Source organism: Oenanthe melanoleuca, chromosome 22 (assembly GCF_029582105.1).
Source record: "Oenanthe melanoleuca isolate GR-GAL-2019-014 chromosome 22, OMel1.0, whole genome shotgun sequence".
NCBI lineage: Eukaryota > Metazoa > Chordata > Aves > Passeriformes > Muscicapidae > Oenanthe > Oenanthe melanoleuca.
The window spans coordinates 514297-538037 of NC_079355.1; the positions used below are offsets into that span (position 1 = coordinate 514297).

A 23741-nucleotide genomic window follows, 5' to 3' on the forward strand; every position below is an offset into this window, starting at 1 on the left:
GCTGTGGGAGTCCTTGAATTGTTTTGGAAATCTCTTAGTAAGGACAGGGTTCTGGATAAACTTCGTGAAAAGAATAGGGATTTGTTGGCTGCTCTGCTGGTTTGGTTTTGGGGGGAGAGGGTGGAAGAGAGAGCAGGGGATTCTTGACTGTCATGATACAAATAATGAGAAGAGCTTGAGCAAGTTTTCTGTTTTGCTTTGACTTTTTTCCTTCTTTCTTGATCTTGAACTTCTGAAACTGTCGTGTGTGTGTGTGTCCTGTTCAATACTGAATTCCTATCTCTCACACTTTCAGGTGGGCATTCTAGAAACAACAGTGGAAGCTCTGAGTCCAGTCTTCCCAACATAGCCAGGTCTTTGCTGCTGGTGGATCAGCTCATAGACCTGTAGCAGTGACACAGTAGCAGACGCAGTTTCTGTAACGTACCCAAACCTCCGGTTTCCTTGCCAGAAGAGTTTCCTTCCCTTGTGCTTCTTTGGGGCTTTGCCTTTTTTTTTTTTATTTTTTTTTAATTTTTTTTTTTTTTTTAATTTATTTTATTTTTTTCTCCTTTAATTAAGAGAAAAATCTGCCAACAGGGGACAGTCACCCACCTCTCTGCCTGTCTTCCCGTGCCCTGGGGAAGATTCTGGCTGAGTTCTCCAGGTAGAGCTGTTCTCTCTGAAGCTGGTAAAGCCCTGTGGGGTTCCCTCTGCACTGTCCCCTGGCTGTGCACAGGGAGCTGTGGCTGCTCTGTGACCTGCTCTGGGTGTGGTTTTGGTTCTGTTCCCATTTCCTCACGGCTGGGCAGGAGCAGGAGCCAGGTGACAGTGGCAGGGACATCCCTCAGCTGAGGGACACAGGGTAGGAGAGCTGCTGGCTCTGAACTGCTTCAGAGGAGGAGGAAGCCCTGAGCTCCTCTGGAGCAATCCAGCCATACTCTGGTGATGGTGCATGTGAAGAGTTTCCCAGCTGCCCCCAGTTCATGGTTTGCTGTTTAACAATCCTGCTGGGAACAAACTGCGCTTCCTGGGGGAGGGAAAACCAGAGAAAAGGAAAAAGGAAACAACCAGATTGTTAAAGCTGCAGAAATGATCGTAAGTGAAGTGTAACAAGGTTTTGAACCAAATCCATGTGAGTATGGCTGTGACTAGTGTTTCACTGACCTTTCTTTGGGTGACAAGGGTGCTGTGGCAGCAGCAGATGTATTTTCTGTGAGTTCTTTTCTGTGTTTGACTGGGAAAAAAAGAAAAACCCCTCAACCTACTGTAAATCGTGTATGAAACAAATTGTCCTACGGCTGTTTGTCTATTTTTAATCCTGGTTTTAGTCAAGCATCTGGTATCTGTTCTGGGTTCTCCATTTTCTCTTGTAACTGCTATAGTGCACCCCAGTTCAGTATGGAGCCATTGTTTCAGTAGACAAAGATTCCTGTGGGCCTCCCCCAGTGTCTGTGAGCACGCATGCCCTCGGTTCAGGTGGTTTGAAATCAGTGCTGCTACAGCTCGGTGGGTTCTCCCTGTCCCCCCACGCTTGGTTTGTCAATAGCTGGGTACGCTCAACCTGTTTCCCCTGGCTTATCATGGAGTCTGGAATTTCTATCTCCTATTTGAAAGCCCTCTCTGAGCAGAAGGACTCTTCCTCTAGTGGAATTCTCCCCAGCTTCCTGCTCCCTGTGTTTGTGTTTGTAGCTGTATTAGTATCAGTGCAGTTCCCACGTGCGAAAGTGTGAGCGACTGAATGTGTCTGTGCTGACGTCGCTGACAGGGGAAGAACCCCAAGTTTGTGACTCCTCCTTTCCTCTCTCCATCTTCTCCCCACCCAACACTTAGTTTAACAAATTCTGTACATAGAACTCCCATCGGTTGTGTCTCTACATTACTCTTCTTTTAAAACCTACACTTATTAATAAAAGTATTGCTTAAGTGTGTTGTATCATTACATGTGTATACTGCACTTTCCAAGAGAAGCTTTACATGAGAACTATGGAAATGACCTTAGTAAAATTGTGGATAGAACTTTATTATTTTTTTGTTTTATATTCCTAAAGCACAGGCAAGCTGGACTGGAAAACATGAAGACGCTATAGATAGAAAGTTATTGTATAGTCAGATACTGAGATTATATGAAAAGAGAATGGATTTTAAAAAGTAACCATCTACTGTATATTAGAAACAAAGATTTCTGTGAATTAAAGTACTTTTAAAGAATGTTTAAGATTTTAAATCTAATGGCACTTGTTCAAGGGTTCTGGAAAAAATGACAAATGCACTGGGTTGTTAATAATGCTATTAAATAAGCAGATGTGAATGTTTACTTTATTGCTTTTTCAAGTAGCTGTTCATGGGTGTGGGTGGAAATACGATAGAGACGTCTGTTCTCAGATCTCCTTTATCAGAAAATATTCACCATGTGTTTGCAGAGTGAATGGAAATGAGAGATGAGTGGAGGTTGGGGATTCATTTTAAACTCTCCAGAAACTGTGAGTGTCCCATGGGCTCTGGGTTAGTGCTGGTGCTGCTCAGAACTGAGAGTTTGTGTGAAATCTGCCTCTCTGAGGGCACAAACTGAACTTCACCCGGGTCCCATGGGACACATTTGGTGCCTGGCATTCCCCTGAGGGGCTAAGAATCTGTGTTGGAGCTTGGCTGGACCAGGGGAGGTGTTCCTGTCCCTCTGAAGGGCTGTGGGGTCAGGAGGTGTTCAGTGGCAGCAGCAGTCCCTGGAGTCCCAGCAGGGCTGTTCTGCTCTGCCATCAGCAGAGCCCTGGTCCTGTGATGGCAGAGCCCTGGTCCTGTGATGGCAGTGTCCCTGTGATGGCAGTGTCCCTGTGATGGCAGTGTCCCTGTGATGGCAGAGCCCTGTGATGGCAGAGCCCTGTGATGGCAGTGTCCCTGTGATGGCAGAGCCATTGTCCTGTGATGGCAGTGTCCCTGTGATGGCAGTGTCCCTGTGATGGCAGAGCCATTGTCCTGTGATGGCAGAGCCCTGTGATGGCAGAGCCCTGTGATGGCAGAGCCATTGTCCTGTGATGGCAGTGTCCCTGTGATGGCAGTGTCCCTGTGATGGCAGAGCCCTGTGATGGCAGTGTCCCTGTGATGGCAGTGTCCCTGTGATGGCAGTGTCCCTGTGATGGCAGTGTCCCTGTGCTGGCAGAGCCATTGTCCCTGTGCTGGCAGAGCCCTGTGCTGGCAGAGCCCTGTGCTGGCAGAGCCCTGTGATGGCAGTGTCCCTGTGATGGCAGTGTCCCTGTGATGGCAGTGTCCCTGTGATGGCAGTGTCCCTGTGATGGCAGAGCTCTGTGATGGCAGTGTCCCTGTGATGGCAGTGTCCCTGTGATGGCAGTGTCCCTGTGATGGCAGTGTCCCTGTGATGGCAGAGCTCTGTGATGGCAGTGTCCCTGTGATGGCAGTGTCCCTGTGATGGCAGTGTCCCTGTGATGGCAGTGTCCCTGTGCTGTGATGGCAGTGTCCCTGTGATGGCAGTGTCCCTGTGATGGCAGAGCCATTGTCCTGTGATGGCAGAGCCCTGTGATGGCAGTGTCCCTGTGATGGCAGAGCCCTGTGATGGCAGTGTCCCTGTGATGGCAGAGCCCTGTGATGGCAGTGTCCCTGTGATGGCAGTGTCCCTGTGATGGCAGTGTCCCTGTGATGGCAGTGTCCCTGTGATGGCAGAGCCCTGTGATGGCAGAGCCCTGTGATGGCAGTGTCCCTGTGATGGCAGTGTCCCTGTGATGGCAGTGTCCCTGTGATGGCAGTGCCATTGTCCTGTGATGGCAGAGCTCTGTGATGGCAGTGTCCCTGTGATGGCAGTGTCCCTGTGATGGCAGTGTCCCTGTGATGGCAGAGCCCTGTGATGGCAGAGCCATTGTCCCTGTGATGGCAGTGTCCCTGTGCTGTGGTGGCAGCAGGGGCTGGAGCTGGCAGTGGTGCCATTGCCTGTTCTGGTGGATCTCCTGTCAGGGAACTGCAGACACAACCACAGCACGTGGAGCAATTTCCCTTCATGTCAGGGTTGTGCTTTGGGTACAGGAACAAACTCTGGCTCTGGGTGGAAAGGTTCAAAGGAATAGTTCTTGTTCTGGGGACATCTCTGCTCTGGGGCTGGGCTCATTCTGGGGATATCTCTGCTGTGGGACTGGGCTTGTTTTGGGTCATCCCTGCTGTGGGGCTGCTGCTCCTGCCAGCACAGGGTTGGGGCCACCCCGTGGAGCTGCCCTTGTGTTTTTCTGAGGGTCCCTGCCTGTACCTTGACCAGACTCTGTAAGCTCTGCCTGGGGCACAGCACAGCTGAGGGGGAGCCAGAGGATGCCCTTGGTGTGCAGGGGTCAGGCTGCTCTGTTCATGAGCTGGTGTGCTTAACTCCTGCCTGCTGCAGATGGCTGTTCAAGTGTGCTTGAACTACAGCATTGAATTCCTTATCCTCTGGAGCTGAGGGCTCTGGATCTGCCTCCAGGTCCCCCACTGTGACTGGCTTTGAGCAGAAACACTTAATTCTGCAAATTGTCCAGTGCCACAGGTGTCCTGACCTTTGGTGCTGTGCTGTGGTACCTCTTGCTGGAAGTGCTCTGTGGGGGTAGCTCTGTATTGCTGTTTAATGAGATTGCTTCTAGGAATTGAAATAGTTCATTTCTAGGAACTGGAGTGCAAGAAAAATCCACAGTGCATGAATAAGGGAGTGATAGGTCTCTTAACCCCTTTAAAATTCCAAATCCAGTAATTTTGCACACTGCTAACTGTGCTGATCTTTAGCAACCTGTTCCTGGATGTTGAGTCCTGCCTGGCTTTGGCTTGATGAAATCAGGAGAGTTTCCTGGTGAAAGCAGCTTCAGACTCCAGGAATTACACTGTCTCCCCTGACCTTTTTTTGGGCTGTGCTACAGATGTGAGATCCTCACCATTGTGGTGACTGCTTTGCCTCTTGGAATAGGGAGTAAGTCTTTCCTAGTTTTCCTCTTGGTTATTTCAGTGCTCTGCCACTTCAGGGCACTGTTTTCCTTGGAAGCTGGGGAAGCTCCAGGTGCCAGGGCTGTCACTGGGGTAAAGATCTGTCTGAATACCTCCAGAGTATGTTCCTGGGGTACTGAGTGATGAGAGGGCTTTTTTGAGGTTCTCCCTCTTGAAAAAGCGCCTGAATATAGTTTGGAATCTTTTTTAGTATGTATATCTGACCCTGGAATCAGATACTACACACTGCTGTTGTGCAGGGTTAGGGAGAATCCTCATGTCCAAGCTCCATCTTATGTAAAGATTTCTGCTGTAAAGCTCAGGCTGTTTGCAGTGGGCATTCCTTAAACCTCCCTGAAAACCTGAGGGATGCTTCCCCAGGGAGTAACACCCAGATTGGGAGTCTGGAGGAGGAGGGGACAGACAGGAGCTGCCTGGTCTCAGGAGAGGCAGGTGTTGGGAAATACTCCCTCTGCAAAGGGGGCATCTCTGCAGGGGCCTTATGGGGCTTTGCTGTGTCAATCCAGGCAAATCACCTGCCTGCTTCTGTCAGGTCCCCATGAACAGAGATGGGCAGGGCTGCAGACCCAAAGGCACTGCCTCAGCTCAGTGAGATTTGTCCTTCACCCTCCTGCTGTCACCAGCTCGTGGAGTGACCCCTTTTCTGTCATTGCATCCAGGCCTTTTCCCAGAGCTGGTCTCTGATCTCAGGCCTGCCAAAGCATCCAGCAGCACTGGCAAACTGAAATTCCCTGTGGTCCTGTAAGTCAAGGACACTTCTGTAGTGCTGGTTGGCAAGGCCTGTAGTTACAGCTGCTTGTGGGACACTGGCCTTGTCTCGTTTTCTTTTCCCTGAGCTTCACACAGGGTTTGGTTTGATGGTATTTCAGGATCAGTGTAGCCCAAACCCTTTTTTAATGTGATACTCACAGCTGGAGAGATGTCTGAGTCACCAGCCAGGTAACCAGGTTAACTAAGGTAAAATGCTGGTATGATGTTTTCTTCGTTGTTGTAATGATGCTGCTGTAGCTCCTTCTGGGACCAAGGAACATGGTAAGGAAAAGCTGCTGAGACCAGTTACAGTGGGAAGGGTCTGGAGGTGCCAGGTCTCCCTGGTTCAGCATTAGAGAAACATTCCCTGGCAGTGTAGGTGGTGCTGCTGCCTTGTCAGTGAGTCCCCAGCCTCCCAGGGACCATCCCTGTGTCTGGCTTTGTTGTGTTCAGGTCTCTGTGGCCCTTCCCTGGCAGTGTCACTCTGCAGCTCTGACTGAAAGCAGCTCCTGCTGAAGCATCACATAGATTCTGTCTCCCAGAGTAACTCATTACTCCTGTCCTGGCCTTGGCAAGGGAGAACACTGCTGCTGAGCATTTGATGCCCTTCTCATATGAATGGGCAGAGAGAGCATCAGAAAAAGTAATTTTTCCCAGAACAGGGCATTCTGCTTATGCAGTGTCCCCACATCCAGAGCTGCATGCTGCTCAGCAGATGGGTTTGGATCCTGTCCTCCCTCTTTACTCTGTCCCAGATGTCATGGCTCGTGTGGGCACAGGCACTTGCTAATGCACATCAAAGTTAGAAAGAAAATTCCACCCAAATGTGCTGTTCTTGTGCAGAGTGGGCCCTTGGTCTGCATGACCATGCTGTCCATGCTGAATGCCTTTTCCTGGACTGGAGGACCTGGAGGTGTTTGCATGATGTGGGAGCTGGTCTTGCTCTGGCTCAGCCTGTATCTCAGAATGTCACAGGGACCCCTGGCCAGAGGGGGCTGCACTGGAGCCCTGCTGCTCCTGGAATCCCAGAGTGGCACCAGAGATAAAACACGGGCTGCAGGAGGCACAGAGGGGATTTTTGTGCAGTAACTGGTCAAATGTTTGCATACCTACGCTGTCTTTATTTAGCAGTGTGATGTTCCCAGGTGAAGAGCTTCCCAATAAATGCTGGTTTTGATGCCTCATGAACGGCTGTGTGTCTTCACTTGTGAGCAGTGATGGAGAAGGGGGTAATTTGTGTGATGGAGAAGCAGTGCCTGAGGGCTGTGATGGATGTGTGAACATGAACAGTGACCCTGGGCAGGATTTTCCCTGGGTGAGGTTCTGTCACTGCAGGGTGTGTTGGTTGGTGCCTTGCTGACCCTGGGTACCAGCCAGCCTCCTCACTCTCCTCCTTCTTGCTGCAATTCCTGCTGTTTTAGTTTTCATGTGATTTTCTCCTATCCTCTTGCTAACGAATCCAATGACACACTTCTAACCTGCCAGTAGTTCTGTGAAGGTAAGAGATCTTCTGTTTTGTCTGTGTGAGTCCTAAGGCAAACCCAGCCTCCTGGTGGGCTCTTGGAGCTGGAGAAGGGCAGGACAGCCTCTCCCCCACTGGTTGTTATGCTAATACAGAAACAAGCCAGGTCACTGGGGCTTTGGTCCTTGATTTGAAGTCCTAGTATGGAGTGCTTAAAAACCATTTGTCTGGCAGTGGTTAAAAAGAATGGCTGCTACTAAAATAGCTGCTACTTAGGATTCACAATAAGCTGTAGGCTGACCTTCAGTCTTTGAAATGGGCCTGTTGTTTTAGCAGGTTTTGGGGCATCCCCACACATATCTGTGGGCTGGCCTACAGGGAGAGAGAATACCCCAAGCAATAGGTGTGCTTGGAGAGCAGCAGTGCAGGATGGAATGACAGAACTCTGCTTGGGAAGGGAAAGCCCCTACTGGTGGCTGTTGTCCTCACGGGTGGGTGGGACAGAAACCTGCTGGGATGTGCTGAGGGTGCTGTGTGTGCCCATGCGTGTGTCAGACATCTCCCATCCTCTGAGCAGTGTATCCCTGGGCCGGGTTGCAAACACCTTCCCTGGCACTGTTTTTTCATTGGTTTGCCCTCCCTGTCCTGCCCATTTTCCATGCATGGTGGTTTCCATCGAGCAGCGTGACATTCTGGTGTGACGTGCCTCTCATTGTGACTGCTGACAGCAGCTGGAGCTGCTGCACTGACGCTCTGCTCTTGTGTTTGCAGGTCTGCAGAGGGACCCGGGCCAGTTCCCAGCTGGAGCTCTTGAGCTCTGCAAAGGAGATTCTGGCACTGATGGACTCGCTCTGTACAAGGGTCAGCCTGAGATGCTGGAGGTGAAAGTGCAGCACAACTCAGAGTCAGAGTACTTGGCCAGAGATGGTCCTTCGAGCAACAGCTCCTTCTACAGCAGCGAAGGAGAGGGCACAGACCATGAAGGAGATATTCTGGATTGCAGCGGCTCCAGGCCTTTGCTGATGGATTCGGAAGAGGAGGAGGAGACGTGCAAGCTGTGCCCAGGGTTCCTGCAGCCTGAAGATCCCCAGTCCCAGGCCAGAGCAGGGGAGACGCCGTTCCCGGCCTTCCAGTCGCACACGGGGGAGGTTTTCAACGAACCCGACGTGTTTGCCACGGCCCCTTTCCGAAGCTCCAGGAAGGTGCCCGATGAAGTGGATGTCTTTACCAAAGCTCCTTTTATCTGCAAGGGCAGCGCAGCTCTGCGACATGCAGAGGAAGCAGATGTGTTTCTGAGAGCCCCTTTCACTAAGAAGAAAAGCGTGGAAGAGCTGACTTGCCACAAGGAGCCGTTCACGCCACCCGTTCTGAGCCACGGAGGCGATGGCCGAGCGCAGCCCGTGTTCCTGGAGTCAGCAGCTCACGGCCCCGCGGCCTCGGCGCGAGCCCCGCACGCTGCTGCTGCCTTTGCCCAGCCAGGCACTGTCCATCCCTGCTCTGCCAGGGCCGGGGAGGCCCCGGAGGGCGTCCCTGCTAAAGCAGCGCTGCCGGAGCAGGGCGACGCCGGCGAGAGGGGCCCGGGGCGGGCGCTGGGCTCTGGGCCCGGCCAGCCCCAGCCCTTCCGTCCGCAGTCCCTGGCCAAGTACTCCCGGCACTACGCCCCCGAGGACGGGCCGGGGCTGCAGGCCAAGCCCATAGCTGCTTACAAAGTGGTGTCTCAGAGCAACAGGCAGGCCATAGCGGGCTCTGTCTCCGTGCTCCCGCTGACTTCCAGGACTATGGAGCTGCCCGCCGCCGATCCCTTCGCCTCGGCGCCCTTCCCCCTCAAAGCAGCCAAGCAGAAGCCGTAACCTGCCCGCAGCTGGGGGCTGTGCTGCCTGCAGGGCCTCGTGCAGGACCTCAAACCTCTTAGCTGAACTGAATGACATAGCAATATATACATATATATATATATATATATATATAAAGTAATTATTATTTTTGGTCAGAACTATTTGCAGTGATATATAGTTGAACCATTTAAGTTATGTTTGTCCGAATGCCTGGCTCTCAGGATCCTCGTATCCTTTCCAGTTGCTTCTCACCTTCTTCCTCTCACTGTCTCCCCTCCATTTATTTCTTTTTCTAGATGCTTTTCTCAAACCAGCAGTATTCCATGTTTTCTGGTCCTGGGTGGAGAAATGCACTTCAAGATGAATTAAAAGGTTTATTAATTACAGAGCGAGTCAAGCGGGACTTGCTAATGCTCTGCAAAGGAGATGATTTCCCAGGTTAAAGGGTTATTGTGGCTCTTGCTGCCAGTGGTGGCAGTCACAGCTCCAGGTGTGCTGGTGGTTGATGTGCCCCTGGAGCCAGAGCTGTGCTGTGATGTGTGCAGCCAGTCTGGGCAGTGCTGGAGAGAGCTCTGCTCCCCCAGGACTGGAACACGTGGCAGTGCTGCTGCCCCGGGCCAGGGCTGCAGGCAGGGAACGACCACAGTGCCTTTGTGCTGTAAACCCAACAAAGCAATCGGGCTCTTACTGTTGCTGGAAGGTCGTGCAAACAATCAGGCAGAGCTTTCACTTTTACACATGCATTTCCTGTCTGGTCTATGCCAAAGTGTAGGGCCTGGAAATCTGCTCATGTTGAAGGAGAGACATGTATTTACAGTATTAAAAGTAGACTTTATAGGGAAATTTGTGACGTAAACAGCTCCATACCTGTCCTGATGTACCTCATGTGGTGTGACTCAGCAGAGGCCACAGCCCTGTTAGACTGGTTTATACTGGCAGAGAGCTCGACTCAAAGTGAATTCTGCCTGTTGGTTAAGGATGAACCTAAACAAAATCCATTTGCTCTGCTTCTGAAGTGTTACGTTTCCTATCCTGTTCCCAAAGAGCAGGGCTGTGATGATAAGGCACAGACTCAGCCTGGCAGAGAAACAGAGACTTTATTACAAAAGGCAAACTCTTTCTGTACCCTTCTACAAGACACAGTATTTCCCTAGATGGTAACTCTGACTAAGCAACACACATTGCCACTTCTAAATCAGCAACTCAGGCCTTGGTGCTGTGGGATGAACCTGTGCCACAGGGAGATGCTTTGAACCATGTGGGTTCAAGGTGTTGCCTCTGCTCACTGGATTCAGGTTCTCCTTCCTTCTCTTCATTTTTACTTGAAAAATTGCTTCTAAATAATCCAGTGAAGCTTCTGTCAGTTCCACGTGCAGGTCCCACAGAGCTGATGCTGGAAGAGCATCAATCTGTCCCTGTCCCTTCGTGCTCAGAGAAAGGGAAGGTGCACTGAGGTGTGCAGGCTCAACTTCAGCCCTGCTTGGCCTAGGTCAGGCTGAATTTCCAGCTGGCATTTCGGCAGCTTTTCTATCCTTCAGGCACTTTACATGAAGAGCAGGGTAACTGCCCCCAGAGCTCATGATCCTGCCAGACACATCCAGTGCTTAAATGGTTTTGAATCTCTTCTCGGGGTGGGGACAGCTCGTTTGTATCTCTGATGTGACTCAAAGTAATGGGACTTCTGGTTATGGCCAGAAAACTCCATTTCAATGCCTGTTACTCTAATACCCTCCTCATTTCCAGCCTGTGTTCCTCCTAATCCTGCACTACCACTGCTGCAGCCTCAGCGTGATGAGTTGTAAGTGGAAATTTCATTTCCATAGGCTCTGCAGATTACTGTTTTAATGAATGGGGTAGAATCATGCTAATTATTTGCCACACAATCAGTGGTCTTAATGAAGTAAGACATACAGACTCAATAGGGTGTTTTGAAATCAGTTTTCTGAAAAGAACCATTGGTTTCATGTTTTTTTTAATGCTGTAGTAAAAGTTGTTCACTGCCCTGGGTCCTCTGCCTGGAGCATTAGCACGTTCCTGTGACAATCCCAGATTCCTGCTGGGAGAGGAGCTGGCTCTTGGTTCTCACCCACTAAATGCACTAAAGTCTCTATTCAAAGTAGTTAATCAGAATTTCTGTGAGTAAAACAGGCTCTGTGCTCACTGTCCTGACGTTGGGTCAGTGCTGGGGGGGACTGTCCTCCCCAGGTGCTGCTGGCCCTTGGGGTCTGTCCCGTCCCCATGTCCCCTCTCCTGCCGTGACCCTGACCCCGTGTGACACATGGCCTGTGTCCTCAGTGCCACAGCAGCAGAACCTGGGCAAGATCTGTGCTGAACTCAATCACTCCAAAGTGGTAATTGGTTACTTTAACTCAGCTTCCACCAAAGACTTGTGTTGGAGAGTTGAAATTTTGTGGGTTTTTGTTTTGTTCCTCATGGTTTTACACCAATGCCTTCGAGCACACTGACAGACCCCAAAGCATTTTTACAGTAGTGTCATGATACTGCTCCAGGTCTGAAACACATTCCTGAAACCTGATCAGCTGCATTAGCGTTTCTAGAAATAACCCACAGCCTGTAGTTTCTATTGTAGGTGGGGAAATACCCCCATATACACCTAGAAATGCTCCCCCTGAAATTAAAAGCATCATGTTGATGAGTGTTCCTGATCCCTTGCCTCCAGAGGGATGGGGTGGGCTCGCTCTGGTGTGGGGTGCAGCAGGTGGAGCGTCCCACACACCGGGTCTGGTGCTGGGAGAAAATCCTTTGTGTCCACGAGGAGCCGGGGCTGGCAGTGTCCGCAGTCCCCACAGTGACACACAGACACACAGTGACTTGTGTCCCCAGTCCCCTCTGTCCCCCCTGCCTGCCAGATCCCTGGGCTCAAGTTTTGCACTCCCGTTGGGATCATCTGTTCCTGGTAATCATGAAGAAATGTTCCACTTGTAAACTTATGTACATTTTATTAAAACTGTATCTGATGACAACCACTGTCTCCATTGTGCCTTTCTTCTCCCCTCCCCACGGAAAATACTTTTGCTTGATACAGGGAATCTGGGTTTAATGAGTTCTTCCTACCGAAGTACTGAACTGGTTTTAGCCCTGCTGTTTTACCTGGCAGCTGTAAAGTCAAACTGCTCTTGCTGCTTTAAGCAGAAGGTCTTTCAGTTTCTATCCAGTTTATATTCCAGAGGGAACTATTCCCATCCAGGGCAGGACAGAGCCCTGAGCCTGCCCTGCAAACTGCTGCTCCTCCGCGGTTTGAATGTCCGGGAGATGTGGAGCTCACTGTGTGCTGATCAAACGTGCTTTTTGGTGCCATTCAGCTGCCAAGACTCTCTAAGTGCAAAATATTATTTGGGCTTTGCTGCGCTTCTTAATTTCATTTCTGTCTTGGTGTAGATGTCCATTGAGAGAGACTTTGTGCTGCCTTCTGGGCCTGCACAACTCCCTGAGAGGAGAGGGAACAGCCTCAGGCTGGGCCAGGGGAGGCTCAGGCTGGAAACCGGAAAATTCCTTAGCGGAAAGGGCGGCCCAGGCTGGCACAAGGGCCCAGCGCAGTGCTGGGGCCGCCATCCCCGATCCGGGGGGTGTGACAGCCGTGCGGGTGCGGCACTCGGCTCAGGGGCAGCGCCGGGAGTGCCGTGCCGGGAGCGGCGGGCCCGCTGTCCCGCTGCCCCGGTGTCCCGCTTCCCCGGTGTCCCGCTGTCCCGCTGCCCCGGTGTCCCGCTGCCCCGGTGTCCCGCTGTCCCGGTGTCCCGCTGTCCCGCTGTCCCGGTGTCCCGCTGTCCCGCTGCCCCGCTGTCCCGGTGTCCCGCTGCCCCGGTGTCCCGCTGTCCCGCTGCCCCGGTGTCCCGCTGTCCCGCTGTCCCGCTGTCCCGCTGCCCCGGTGTCCCGCTGTCCCGCTGTCCCGGTGTCCCGCTGCCCCGCTGTCCCGCTGTCCCGCTGCCCCGGTGTCCCGCTGTCCCGGTGTCCCGCTGCCCCGGTGTCCCGCTGTCCCGCTGCCCCGCTGTCCCGCTGTCCCGCTGTCCCGCTGTCCCGCTGTCCCGCTGCCCCGGTGTCCCGCTGTCCCGCTGTCCCGGTGTCCCGCTGCCCCGCTGTCCCGCTGTCCCGCTGCCCCGGTGTCCCGCTGCCCCGGTGTCCCGCTGTCCCGCTGCCCCGCTGTCCCGCTGCCCCGCTGTCCCGCTGTCCCGCTGCCCCGGTGTCCCGCTGTCCCGCTGTCCCGCTGCCCCGCTGTCCCGGTGCCCCGCAATCCCGGTGCCCCGCAATCCCGGTGCCCCGCAATCCCGGTGCCCGCCCCGCCCCGGTGCCGCCATGGCCGCTGTCCCCTCAGGCGCTGCCGCCAGGGGGCGCCGCCGTGCGCGGGCGGCGGCGGGCGCGGCCCCGGGAGCCAAGATGGCGGCGGCGCGGCGGCTGTGCGCGGCGGCGGGGCTGGGCGGGCGGTAGGTGACCGCGGGCCCGCGGCTCCCGCTGCCCCGCACGGCTTTTTCCCGCAGGGAGCGCGGCATATTCCCGGAGGGAGCCCCTCCCGCCCCTTCCCCGCGCCACTGAAAGCGGGGCCGCGTCGCACTTAGCGGCACCGCGACCTCCAGGGCCGCCCCGGGTGCTCCTTGCTCTTCCCCTTCCTTTCTCCACCGCCGACAGGGCTGACGCTTCTTCCTGGCTGTTTCTCAGCCCTTTTCCAGCCGCGAGCTGGTGGCGGTACGCAGCTCCTGAGCGCGCACCCTAGGAGAGTCGTGAGGGGAAATTCCCCCCACACGCGGCTCGGGACCTGCACCGAGGGGTAATTCCTTCCATACCGGGCTCAGAACCTGCACTGCGGGGTAATTCCCTTCACGTGTGCACTGTGCTCCGCACTGAGGGTTAATTCTGTTCACATGTGCTCAGGACCTGCACTGAGGGTTAATTCCCCACACACACCCGGCTCAGGACAGTGCAGCCGGGATTGTTTCCCCTCACACGCTCAGGACCTGCAGTCAGGGGTAATTCTGCCCCCCAACGTGTGCACAGGATCAGGCAGTGAGGAGCTGTTCCAGACCCCCATTCCTGTATCTTCAGGGCCATGAAATAAAGGGAAATTCCTCCCTCACACTTTGCTCAAGGTTAAGCAGTAAGGGGGAATTTAGAGGATCCTGTAGGGCTGGGCACTGTAAAATAGGATATAATCATTATTAGCTAAAGGGAACTTCTGAGGGACGTTCCTTATTGTGGTTGCTGCCTGCTCCTGAGCCCACAAAAGTAAGCAGATGACACGGTTTAGATCTTTTCTGTGTCCTGTGTCCTGTGCTCGTGGCAGGGATGTTCATTTCCTGAGACAGAACTTCTCTCCTCTTCCATGTTCGAGGTTTATGGGCCTGTGTGCAGAGCTTGTGTTCTGGTTTATGACCCCCAGAGAGAGCCAGCCTCTAACTGAACCTGCCTGCAGATGGTATTTACTGAGTTTATCAGTTTTCCTCCTATACAGCTGATAAGGAGGAGAGGAACTAGATAATAGTTGATCCTTAGTATGTAATAATTCATCTGTGATGTGAAGTAGGTTATGTTTTCGTTTTCTGAAATTCACTTTGCTTTGAAATACCTTGATGCTGTTGGCTGTGCACATAGTTACAGAAATCAGGTTTTCACAGCTGTGAAACTGAAGCCTGTTACTCCATCACTCTGTCTTGCTTTTCCTTTTAATGTTTTTTTCTTTTCTTCCCTGCTGCTCTCCCCCCTTTACCTTTGTCTGAGCCAATGACACCACCCCAGGTGTGTCTTCCTGAATCCTGGGGCAGCTAAAAGCATCTGCAATACTCTTTCTCTGGGACAGTGCAAATGTGGAATTTGGGAATTGTCAGTAAAGTTGTTTTTCTCTAGGTTCTGTCATGTGCTGTTAAAACATCACAATCTGACAGCTCGACAGCCTTTCCACCAGCTTCTGCCCAAAAAACCATCTCTTCCATCTGCAGCATGGCATCGTGCAGGTAAATCCCAGTTAAAGATGAACAGATGAGCAGCTGGGGGATTTTATGTCCCGTGGTAGTGCTGAAAGTTTGCTGCTCATTCTGAGGATGATGCTTTTTAGTAAATAAAAGTTAGCAGAAGAAGCTAAGGCAAGGTTCCTTTTATCCTGCTGTCTCCTGGGACACACTGTGCCCTGTGGTTCTGGATTCTTGGGGTGTGTTTTGAAAGTCTCGTGGCTGCCTGGGCTGCAGTTCTCTGGAGCAGAGGGATCACCCTGGCCTTGTTGAGCTATCAGGATTTGACTTTCATTTAAGTTCCTTGGGTTTGATTATATTACTTTTCTTCTTTGTTCTTGTCTTTGCAGTAAGAGGCATGTTTATTCAAACTCAGGACACACCAAATCCAAATAGCCTGAAGTTTATTCCAGGGAGGGAAGTGCTGGAGTCCAGGACTATGGAGTTTTCCACACCAGCTGCAGCCTATTGCTCACCTTTAGCAAGGTACCATTAAACACATCGTGGTTGGTTAGGGGCTTGGTCTGGGCTCTGTGTCTACAGCTGATGATTTTAAGCACAACTTCTGATCGTTCTGCTCCTCCTTTGGAGCATCTTGCTTGGATTTGAGATTTAGTGCTGCCTAAGATGAAAGCTGGGAAGGTTGTTGCTGCAGCAGTTTGTGTACTCCCCACAGCTCTGGCATGGCAGGAGGCACCATGGTCTGGTTGATGCAGTTGGATTGAGAGGGGTTACAAATCAGTATTTGTGTGCTGCATCATCAGTGAGACTTCTGGCCCTCATTTCTCAAATTAATCCCCTCAGAACACTCTTTGTTCAAGTAGTTACTTGGAAATCATGGAACTGTTTAGAATTGGGAAGCAGTCAGTGAATAGCCCCCAAATACTCTGAAATAAATGCAGCAGCTCGCTTTGGCAGGTGTTGGGACTACCCTGAACTTCAGCATCAGGGGGTTTTTCCTTCACTAAAGATTTATGCTTTACTCAAAGAAAGGTCACTGTTCTGGGCTGGATCTGTAACAGGTCTTGGGAATGCAGCTTTCAGTAACCAAAAAGCAGCCTCTGGAGTAAGAATCAGTTCTTGGCATAGAAGGGGCTTGGAGCACCAGCATGAGTCTCTGGGAATATTTGGAGGCATCCATTTTGTGTCACTGCTTTCCCATCAGTCTGAAAATAAACTGTGTGTGTTCTGTGGGTGGGAGGGCTTGGGCAGGGGTGAGACCTAGAGCTGTGGCTTCCCCTGGAGATCCAGCAGCTTTGGCTGCCTTGGCAGAAGTCTCTGTAAAAGCAGAACTGTGTGCTGTGGCATTCCCTCCAGGAGCTGGGGGTTATCAAACACACAGCTCTGCTGTTTCCAGAGGTCTCTTGCAGGGCTGTTTGAGAGCAAACAGGATCTTTGCAGGCAAAGCTCTGTGACTTGCAGTAATAAATCCTGTGTGAAAAGTTTCTGAGGACATCACAACGTGTTAGCAGAGTGCTGAAGCTGTAGGATCTCATTGTGCCAAGGTGCATCAGGTTGCAGAGTGGAGTGACAGAAAGTGGCTTTTTGTTGTCATCTGTCTGCAAATAGACATTTTTATCCAAGATGCTGTTTGTGTTGCAATGTGTGCAGTGCAGACCAGCTTGGTTGTGTGCACTGTGCAGGATCATGGGAAAACCTGTCTGCTCTGTGTGCCACTGAACCCAGATGATGGTTTTTCTAAGTGGGATACTTTGTTTTAAAACGGAATAGAATTCCCTTTTAAATATAATTTGGAATAAAACATTCCAGATAATTAATGAAAGCTCCTTAGGGGAGAGGGAGGGAAGAGAATTATTTAATTATTTCAGATGGTTTGGTGCACTTGTATGATTCCATAGTTTAAGTCTTTTCAAAATCCAGTTGATTTATTGATGTAAATGCTCAGTGCACATACTTCTGTTTCTTGTGTAGAAATTCTTTCAAGTGGGTATTGTGAAATCACTTTTATCATTTTCCATTACACATACTTCTGTGGTAAGATTTCTGATTCTTTCATTCATTGCATTTTTGATGTTTTCCAGTCTTTCAAGAGAATATATTTTCCCCCCCATAATTACAAAAAAACACTCTTACAGCCTTACATTTTATTGACCTCCAAGTTCACCACAGTTTTAATTTTTTGGATGTAGATGAAATTTCTGGGTTAACCATATTGTTAATTGTTAAAATTAAAACTCAGTTTGTCAGATTGGGTGCATTTTTGCCCATGTCCCCCCTTGTTTCCCTAACAGACAGTTATTCCGGATTGAAGGAGTTAAAAGTGTTTTCTTTGGGCCAGACTTCATCACAATCACCAAGGTAAGCAGAGCTGTGCTCAAAGATGAGCTGGAAATGGCCACAGAGCAGATCCAGCCAGGCTCAGTGAACTTCCTGAGAAGTGCACACAAGTGCCCAAAGGGAGCATCTTTAATATAAAAAAAAATTAGTTCAGGGAATGGTAAATTAACAATCTTGAGTCTCTGAAACAGTTGATAAAAATATTGAATAATAACCTATTTTGGAGACTTTCACACCTTTTTAGCTAATATTTTAAAAGCACTTGCTTGGCTTGCAAACAAGGAGACCTTTCTTTACATGTCACAATCTGAGCCTGACTGAACATCTTTGGCAAAGCTGGACTTGACAGACCATGGAGTCCAGTCTGTGCACTAAATGTGAGGGTCCATGATGCCATTTTTAATACAAGAATCTGTGTATAATGTAGCATAAGCAGGCAGGTACTCTTCTTCATTCTTTTTTCCCTCCCCCTTGATTCTCACAGGAGAGTGAAGACCTGGATTGGAACTTGCTGAAACCAGATATTTATGCAGCCATAATGGATTTCTTTGCCTCTGGCTTACCTGTAGTTACAGATGAGGCACCCAGGACAGATACAGGTAAATCAGACCTTGGAGAGGCCAAGGTGTGCCTTTGGCTTTAGCTTTTGTGACATCCACAAGAGCTGCCACTCCTCCCTCAGAAAAGCATGCAGGAGAATTTAAATTTAAAACCTATTAAGATGAAACCAAGCAGGCATTTGCAGCCTGGAATTCTCTCAGTGCTCTGACTTGCACATTTTTCTTTTCCCAAGCTGCTTCAGAAGAAGATGATGAAGTTGTACTGATGATTAAGGAGCTGCTGGATACAAGAATCAGGTGAAAAGGGAGCATTGCTGCTGGATGAGCGAGTTAGTCTTGGGATTTGGGTTTATTTAGGAAACAGTGCATTTTTCTTTGGGAATGTGATTCCATGGTTCAGCATCTGATGTGGAGGGGTTCAAGTGCAGAACTGGCCAGAGCTGCTTTTGCTGTTGAAGCTCCTGTCCTGAGCAGGGTCCTTTGCTGAGTGGTTTCAGAGCAGGGCTCACTCTCCACAGTGCCTTGGGCAGGTCCATGGCTTTAACCTGGCTGCTTTAAGGGGTGGAACACCACAGGCTTGCTTTTACAGACACCTCTCTCTATTGATGTCAGTCACAGTTGTTCTGTCCTTCCTTTCCAAGCATTGCAAAGTAGTTTATACTCCAAAGGAAGATTTCCTACTGGAAAATCCTTGCCCTCAACACATTTTGGCTTTGCACTCTTGTGATTTTATTGGTGCTTTAACACAGCTTGAATTTAGAAACTGGTGGTAACTAATGAAGTCTCAAGAGTGGCTGTGGATCATGTTGTTTACCTGAAGAGTATTTCTGTGCTCATGAATTGCCTTCCAAAGTGAACTGAAAGCAGTAAGCATCCTGACATGTGAGGTGCAGGGGAGATGTCTGATATGTTTATGATATCTGGTGGTGACATCTTCCCCAGCTCACAAACCAGAAACCAGAACCTGCTTTATCTCAGAGCAGACACATGCTGCTTAATTTTCCTGAAAAAGCAAGAAAAGTAGAAATAAGCTGGAACATCTTTCTCAAACATTGGTACTAAGTGTTGAAACCAGAAGCCAAGTACAATGTTGGATAGAGCTGTGAGAAATGTTCATGCTCCTGCTGGGTACTCCCTGGGGTGTGTCAGTCCTTGATTTCCCAGGGCTCTTTTGTAACATGCACAGAATTTCTGCCCAAAATTCTGGTTTTCTTATCTTTTAATTTCTCTAATCTCCTCCCCCTGGACCCATCAGTGTACCAAGAAGCTGTTGATGAGAATAGCAGTAGTTCTGAATCTCCCTTCATTTTATAGCAGGGTTTTCTAAGAAGTTACCCATAAATCAGGTTACACACAGAGCATTTATTGTCTAGCAAATCAAAATTAAATGCAGAGAAGTTGTCAGAAGGTGCAGGATGGAGGGAATGTACATCTGGAAGGTCCTGTAGTGTGTCAAAAACTTAATTCAAGTAAGAGACATGGTATTTATATCATGATCTTTGGCTTTCTGGAATGGAGATAATTTGCTGTGGTGAGTTTATAAATGTGTCAGGTTCACAGACTTTTCTGTTAGGACTGTAGTTCTCAGAGAGTTATTTTGGAAATCAGTATAAAGAGCTTCTGTTAGAGTAACTTGATGGTTTTAACTTGGTCTGGAAACATGTTGCTATGGGGACAGAGCTCCAATGCTGGGCATTTGTGGCTGGCACAGGGAGAGCAGGCTGCAGAAATGCTCGTGGCACTGGGGGGAGCTGATCAGGAGCTGGTTCCTCACCCCTGAGCAGGATGAAGCTTTTATAGCTGGAGCTGTTTTCTGTCCTGTGCAAATTGTGGAGAGCTGTGTATTTATTTATGGAAGTAGGGCTTCTTATCACAGGTGACAGCTGCACTGCAGGAGGGGGACACGCCCCTGAGCTGCTGGCAGTCACTGAGGCAATGATTGCCTGTGGACAGAGCCTCAGGCAGGCCAGGGTGTGTGTGCAGGCTGAGCTCTGCTCCAGGGTGTTCACTCTTTACCCTGAAATTTCAGTGATTCCTTCATACACTGCTGCATTCATTGCAAAAATGGTTTGCCTGCTGTCCCCCAGAAAAAGTTTCTATGTTAGATAGTCCCACACAGCAGGAGTTGTTGGAAATGTGAACCAGTGGTTGTAGAGAAATACTGACTAAATCCCTCTATCTTGACAATTTTTTTGTGAGTATTAAATATTGCTTTACTGAGGGAAAGATCCATATTTCAGCTCCACAAGCTTTAAGTTGAACATTGTATTCCATCAGGCCCACAGTGCAAGAAGATGGTGGTGATGTTATTTACAAAGGCTTTGAGGATGGGATTGTGCAGCTGAAGCTGCAGGGGTCGTGCACCAGCTGCCCCAGCTCCGTCATCACCCTCAAGAACGGGATCCAGAACATGCTGCAGTTCTACATCCCTGAGGTGGAAGGCGTTGAGCAGGTGGGTCGGGGACACTTCACAGAGGGTTGGTTTCCAGTGCAAAAGGAGCTCTTTGTCCCTTTTCAGTGGGAGCAGGTTGGCAGTTAGGGAAAACCAGGCATGCTTAGATGCAGGTTTTCCAAGTCAGCAGCTGTATCTTGGCCAAGCTCAGGAGCTCAGCAGGGAGTCTGGGCCTGCCTGGGAGCAGCCCTGGGTGCTGCAGCAGTGCCCTGGGGCAGGGCTGCCTGATGCTGGTGGCAGAGGGAGGCAGGTGACCCTTGCTGGGCTCCCCTCAGGTGCCAACCCCTCCTCTGCCCAGGAGCCCAGAGCTGGACACACTTGGTTGCTGATACCTTTGTTGCTTTGGTGATAAAAAGCAATGAGTTTTGTCCCCTGAAATGCAGATTCTTTGGCTTTCTCATGAAATACCTGTTCTCTGGAGCAATTGTTTTTGTGGCCTTTGTGGCAACCTGGCCAGCTCCTGTAATTAAAGCTCAATGCCTCCTGGCATTTTGGATTGCCGCTTTTTCTTGCCTTCCTCCTGAGCCCGTTGTCGTTCAGTGGTGTGGAATAACTGCTGTTCTCCTTGGGCCCAGCAGGGATTTAATGTAATAAATCCTGCAGGACTGAGAGCTTAAACTGTTTATCTAAACTACTTCTGGATTTGATTTCAGGTTGTTGACGACGATGATGACGTGGAGAAAGAAGCAAATTCTACTTGAGCTTCATCATCTGTGGCAAATAAACATTTACCTCCTGGTGTATGTAAACCAATCCACCTTGTCAGAAAAACAGCTGTACTTACTGTAAGAATGTACCATCAGTTCAAGCAGTTCATCCACTAATTTATTAAATGCCCTGTATTACAAAAAAATTTTTTTTCTCTACTTTGTGCTATGTCTTTAGAAAGAAATGGTGGGCTCAGAAAACAGTGATGTGTTTCTTTATTGTTTTTTGTTACAGAAACTTCAATACTAAAAAAAAAGAGAAGGCAGAAGTTCCCTGACTTTTTTGTGCTATAGCAATATTAGATGTTTATTCCTCCAACTTACGGGACTGACAGGACTCTCTGCCCTTACTCTGTAAATGGGAGCTTCAGGAATGTTAATTTTATCAAGTCTTGTTAAAAAGCTGCTGATTCCTATCAAATCTGTGTGTGTGAAAGATAACCTGTAACATCAGCTGTTCATTTTGGGGGACGTAACACTGCCATGGCTTGTGCAAAGTTACCTCCTTGCTCATTGTTACCATGCAAACCATAGCAACAGAAACAAAGTAAGTTTGTTATAAAAATCGGATCTTCTAAAGTAAATGTTGGAAACAAATTATCCTAATCAGCTTCAGTAAGTAGAGAGACTAATTAGCTGATGTAGCAGTAAAGTCGTTCAGGCACTGTGAGTGTTCTGTTTAACATGCATGATTTCTCAGCGTCAGGAGGAGGGTGCAGTGCTGGCAGGCACGGATTGCCCGTGCAGGGTGGCAGAGGGAAGGAGGGGCTGTGCTTGTGTTTGCTCCTGCCATATCCTGTTTGCTCTCCGGCCCTGTGCTTGGCTGCCTCTGGGGGATGTGCAGAGCAGGGCAGGGCTCCTTCCAGTCCTGCACACAGGGCAGAGAGGTGTTTGCTGTTCTGACATACAGAACATACATAGTGTTTGCTGTTGGAATATATAAATGGGCCTTTGCAAGGAGTTGTGTTTACTTCTGTGTGGAGGAATGATTTCTTCCTGGTGCCTTTAGCAGAGGGCTTTGTGACCAGGAATTCTGTTCATTCTTTGTGCTAAACCATGGACCTGAGTTGTGGTCCTCATTTGGCTCATGATTGGCTTGACAGCCTCTGGTGTGTTCCCCTCTTTCATTCCTTGCCAATGTAACTATTCCACCGAGTCCCTAAACAGGATCAGTTCAGCTGCTGGAGAATCTCCTCTATAGCACCACATCGGCACGTGGTAGCCATAAACTACCTCTTACTTGGTAGAAATTTGAAAAGGAATATTTTAGATATATATTTCTTTAGCTTTCAGTAATAACCCACAGTTGTTTGAATTAACCTCTGAGGATGTGGAAATCGTTTCCTCTCAGATGAAGTACATGGTACCAGCGTATTGATGACAAAACTCCCTGCTGCGGGGCAGGCTGAGCCCGAGGGGAGCAGCGCTAATGTGGCTGCCCGCAGGGTGCGTGTTCCTGCCCCTCACCTTCCCAGGGAAAGGTGGGAAATCGGCAGCCTCCTGGAAATCAGGGCGTGAGCCGGGTTTTGGTCCAGCTTCAGCACTGAGGGGAGAAAAGGCCCGAGAGCGGCGGGGGAGAGCGCTGCCAGGCACGCTCCGGGCCGGGGTCCGTGCCCGGCTGCTCCCGGTGTGTCCGTGCTGTGTGCTGCCTGCAGTCCCCGTGTGCTGACATCCCGTGTCCTCACTGCTCCGTGTCCGTGCTGTGTGCTGCCTGCAGCTCCCCGTGTGCTGACATCCCGTGTCCTCACTGCTCCGTGTCCGTGCTGTGTGCTGCCTGCAGCTCCCCGTGTGCTGACATCCCGTGTCCTCACTGCTCCGTGTCCGTGCTGTGTGCTGCCTGCAGCTCCCCGTGTGCTGACATCCCGTGTCCTCACTGCTCCGTGTCCGTGCTGTGTGCTGCCTGCAGTCCCCGTGTGCTGACATCCCGTGTCCTCACTGCTCCGTGTCCGTGCTGTGTGCTGCCTGCAGTCCCCGTGTGCTGACATCCCGTGTCCTCACTGCTCCGTGTCCGTGCTGTGTGCTGCCTGCAGTCCCCGTGTGCTGACATCCCGTGTCCTCACTGCTCCGTGTCCGTGCTGTGTGCTGCCTGCAGTCCCCGTGTGCTGACATCCCGTGTCCTCACTGCTCCGTGTCCGTGCTGTGTGCTGCCTGCAGTCCCCGTGTGCTGACATCCCGTGTCCTCACTGCTCCGTGTCCGTGCTGTGTGCTGCCTGCAGCTCCCCGTGTGCTGACATCCCGTGTCCTCACTGCTCCGTGTCCGTGCTGTGTGCTGCCTGCAGCTCCCCGTGTGCTGACATCCCGTGTCCTCACTGCTCCGTGTCCGTGCTGTGTGCTGCCTGCAGCTCCCCGTGTGCTGACATCCCGTGCCCTGTGTCCCGCCAGGTCCTGGCAGCAGCTGCAAAGTGTTCCCCGTCCCGGTTCTTTCGAGTGTCCTGACGTTGTGTGTTGTTTTCTGTGTTTTTAAGGAAATATTTCTCTATTGACTTTTTAGTGTAATATAAAGTGGAATGAATGGTATTTTTCTTACGGCGTTGCTGTTTTGTAGCCTTAGGCTTTTAATAATTTTCCAGGCAGGGTTTGGTGGGGGTGCATCACTGAGCTCTCCAGCTGCACGGATGACACGCCTTGGTCAGTTACGCCTGTCCCAGTTTGCTTTGCAGATTCATCTTAATGGTTTCTTTCTCTTGCTTCTGAATGGGTGCTGTTATCTGACAGCCCGAGTATGAACCATAGGCCGGGCCGTGGACTGGGAAGGGGCAGCCGGTGTCACAGGAGCCTC

General features: G+C 50.5%; 2 protein-coding genes across 7 annotated transcripts in view; both read left to right on the forward strand.

The window, feature by feature from the left end:
- AAK1 (AP2 associated kinase 1) overlaps nucleotides 1-11975 on the forward strand; it is a 69090-nt gene extending 57115 nt beyond the window's left edge. For 4 of the 6 annotated variants that reach the window (XM_056508528.1, XM_056508530.1, XM_056508529.1 and 1 more), the window contains one exon: nucleotides 7931-11975. In XM_056508528.1, coding sequence (XP_056364503.1) covers nucleotides 7931-9009 — 1079 coding nt within the window. In that variant the 3' untranslated portion in view covers nucleotides 9010-11975. The other 2 variants (XM_056508532.1, XM_056508535.1) reach the window with 1 other exon arrangement.
- Nucleotides 11976-13336: 1361 nt separating this feature from the next.
- NFU1 (NFU1 iron-sulfur cluster scaffold) lies at nucleotides 13337-22903 on the forward strand. Its single transcript, XM_056508539.1, has 8 exons — nucleotides 13337-13430; nucleotides 14845-14951; nucleotides 15296-15431; nucleotides 17198-17264; nucleotides 17728-17842; nucleotides 18037-18100; nucleotides 20081-20255; nucleotides 20909-22903. Exons 1-8 carry the CDS (start codon nucleotides 13384-13386, stop codon nucleotides 20954-20956), a joined length of 759 nt encoding a protein of 252 aa, XP_056364514.1. The 5' UTR covers nucleotides 13337-13383; the 3' UTR covers nucleotides 20957-22903.
- Nucleotides 22904-23741: the final 838 nt, after the last annotated feature.

What these genes read in the sequence shown, in the direction of transcription:
- NFU1 (XM_056508539.1), top strand. Translation starts at nt 13,384, where the DNA reads ATGGCGGCGGCGCGGCGGCTGTGCGCGGCGGCGGGGCTGGGCGGGCG. An exon ending in GCGGCGGGGCTGGGCGGGCG is followed by an intron (nt 13,431 to 14,844) that starts GTAGGTGACCGC and finishes GTTTTTCTCTAG; the next exon opens with GTTCTGTCATGTGCTGTTAA. An exon ending in GGCACCCAGGACAGATACAG is followed by an intron (nt 17,843 to 18,036) that starts GTAAATCAGACC and finishes TCTTTTCCCAAG; the next exon opens with CTGCTTCAGAAGAAGATGAT.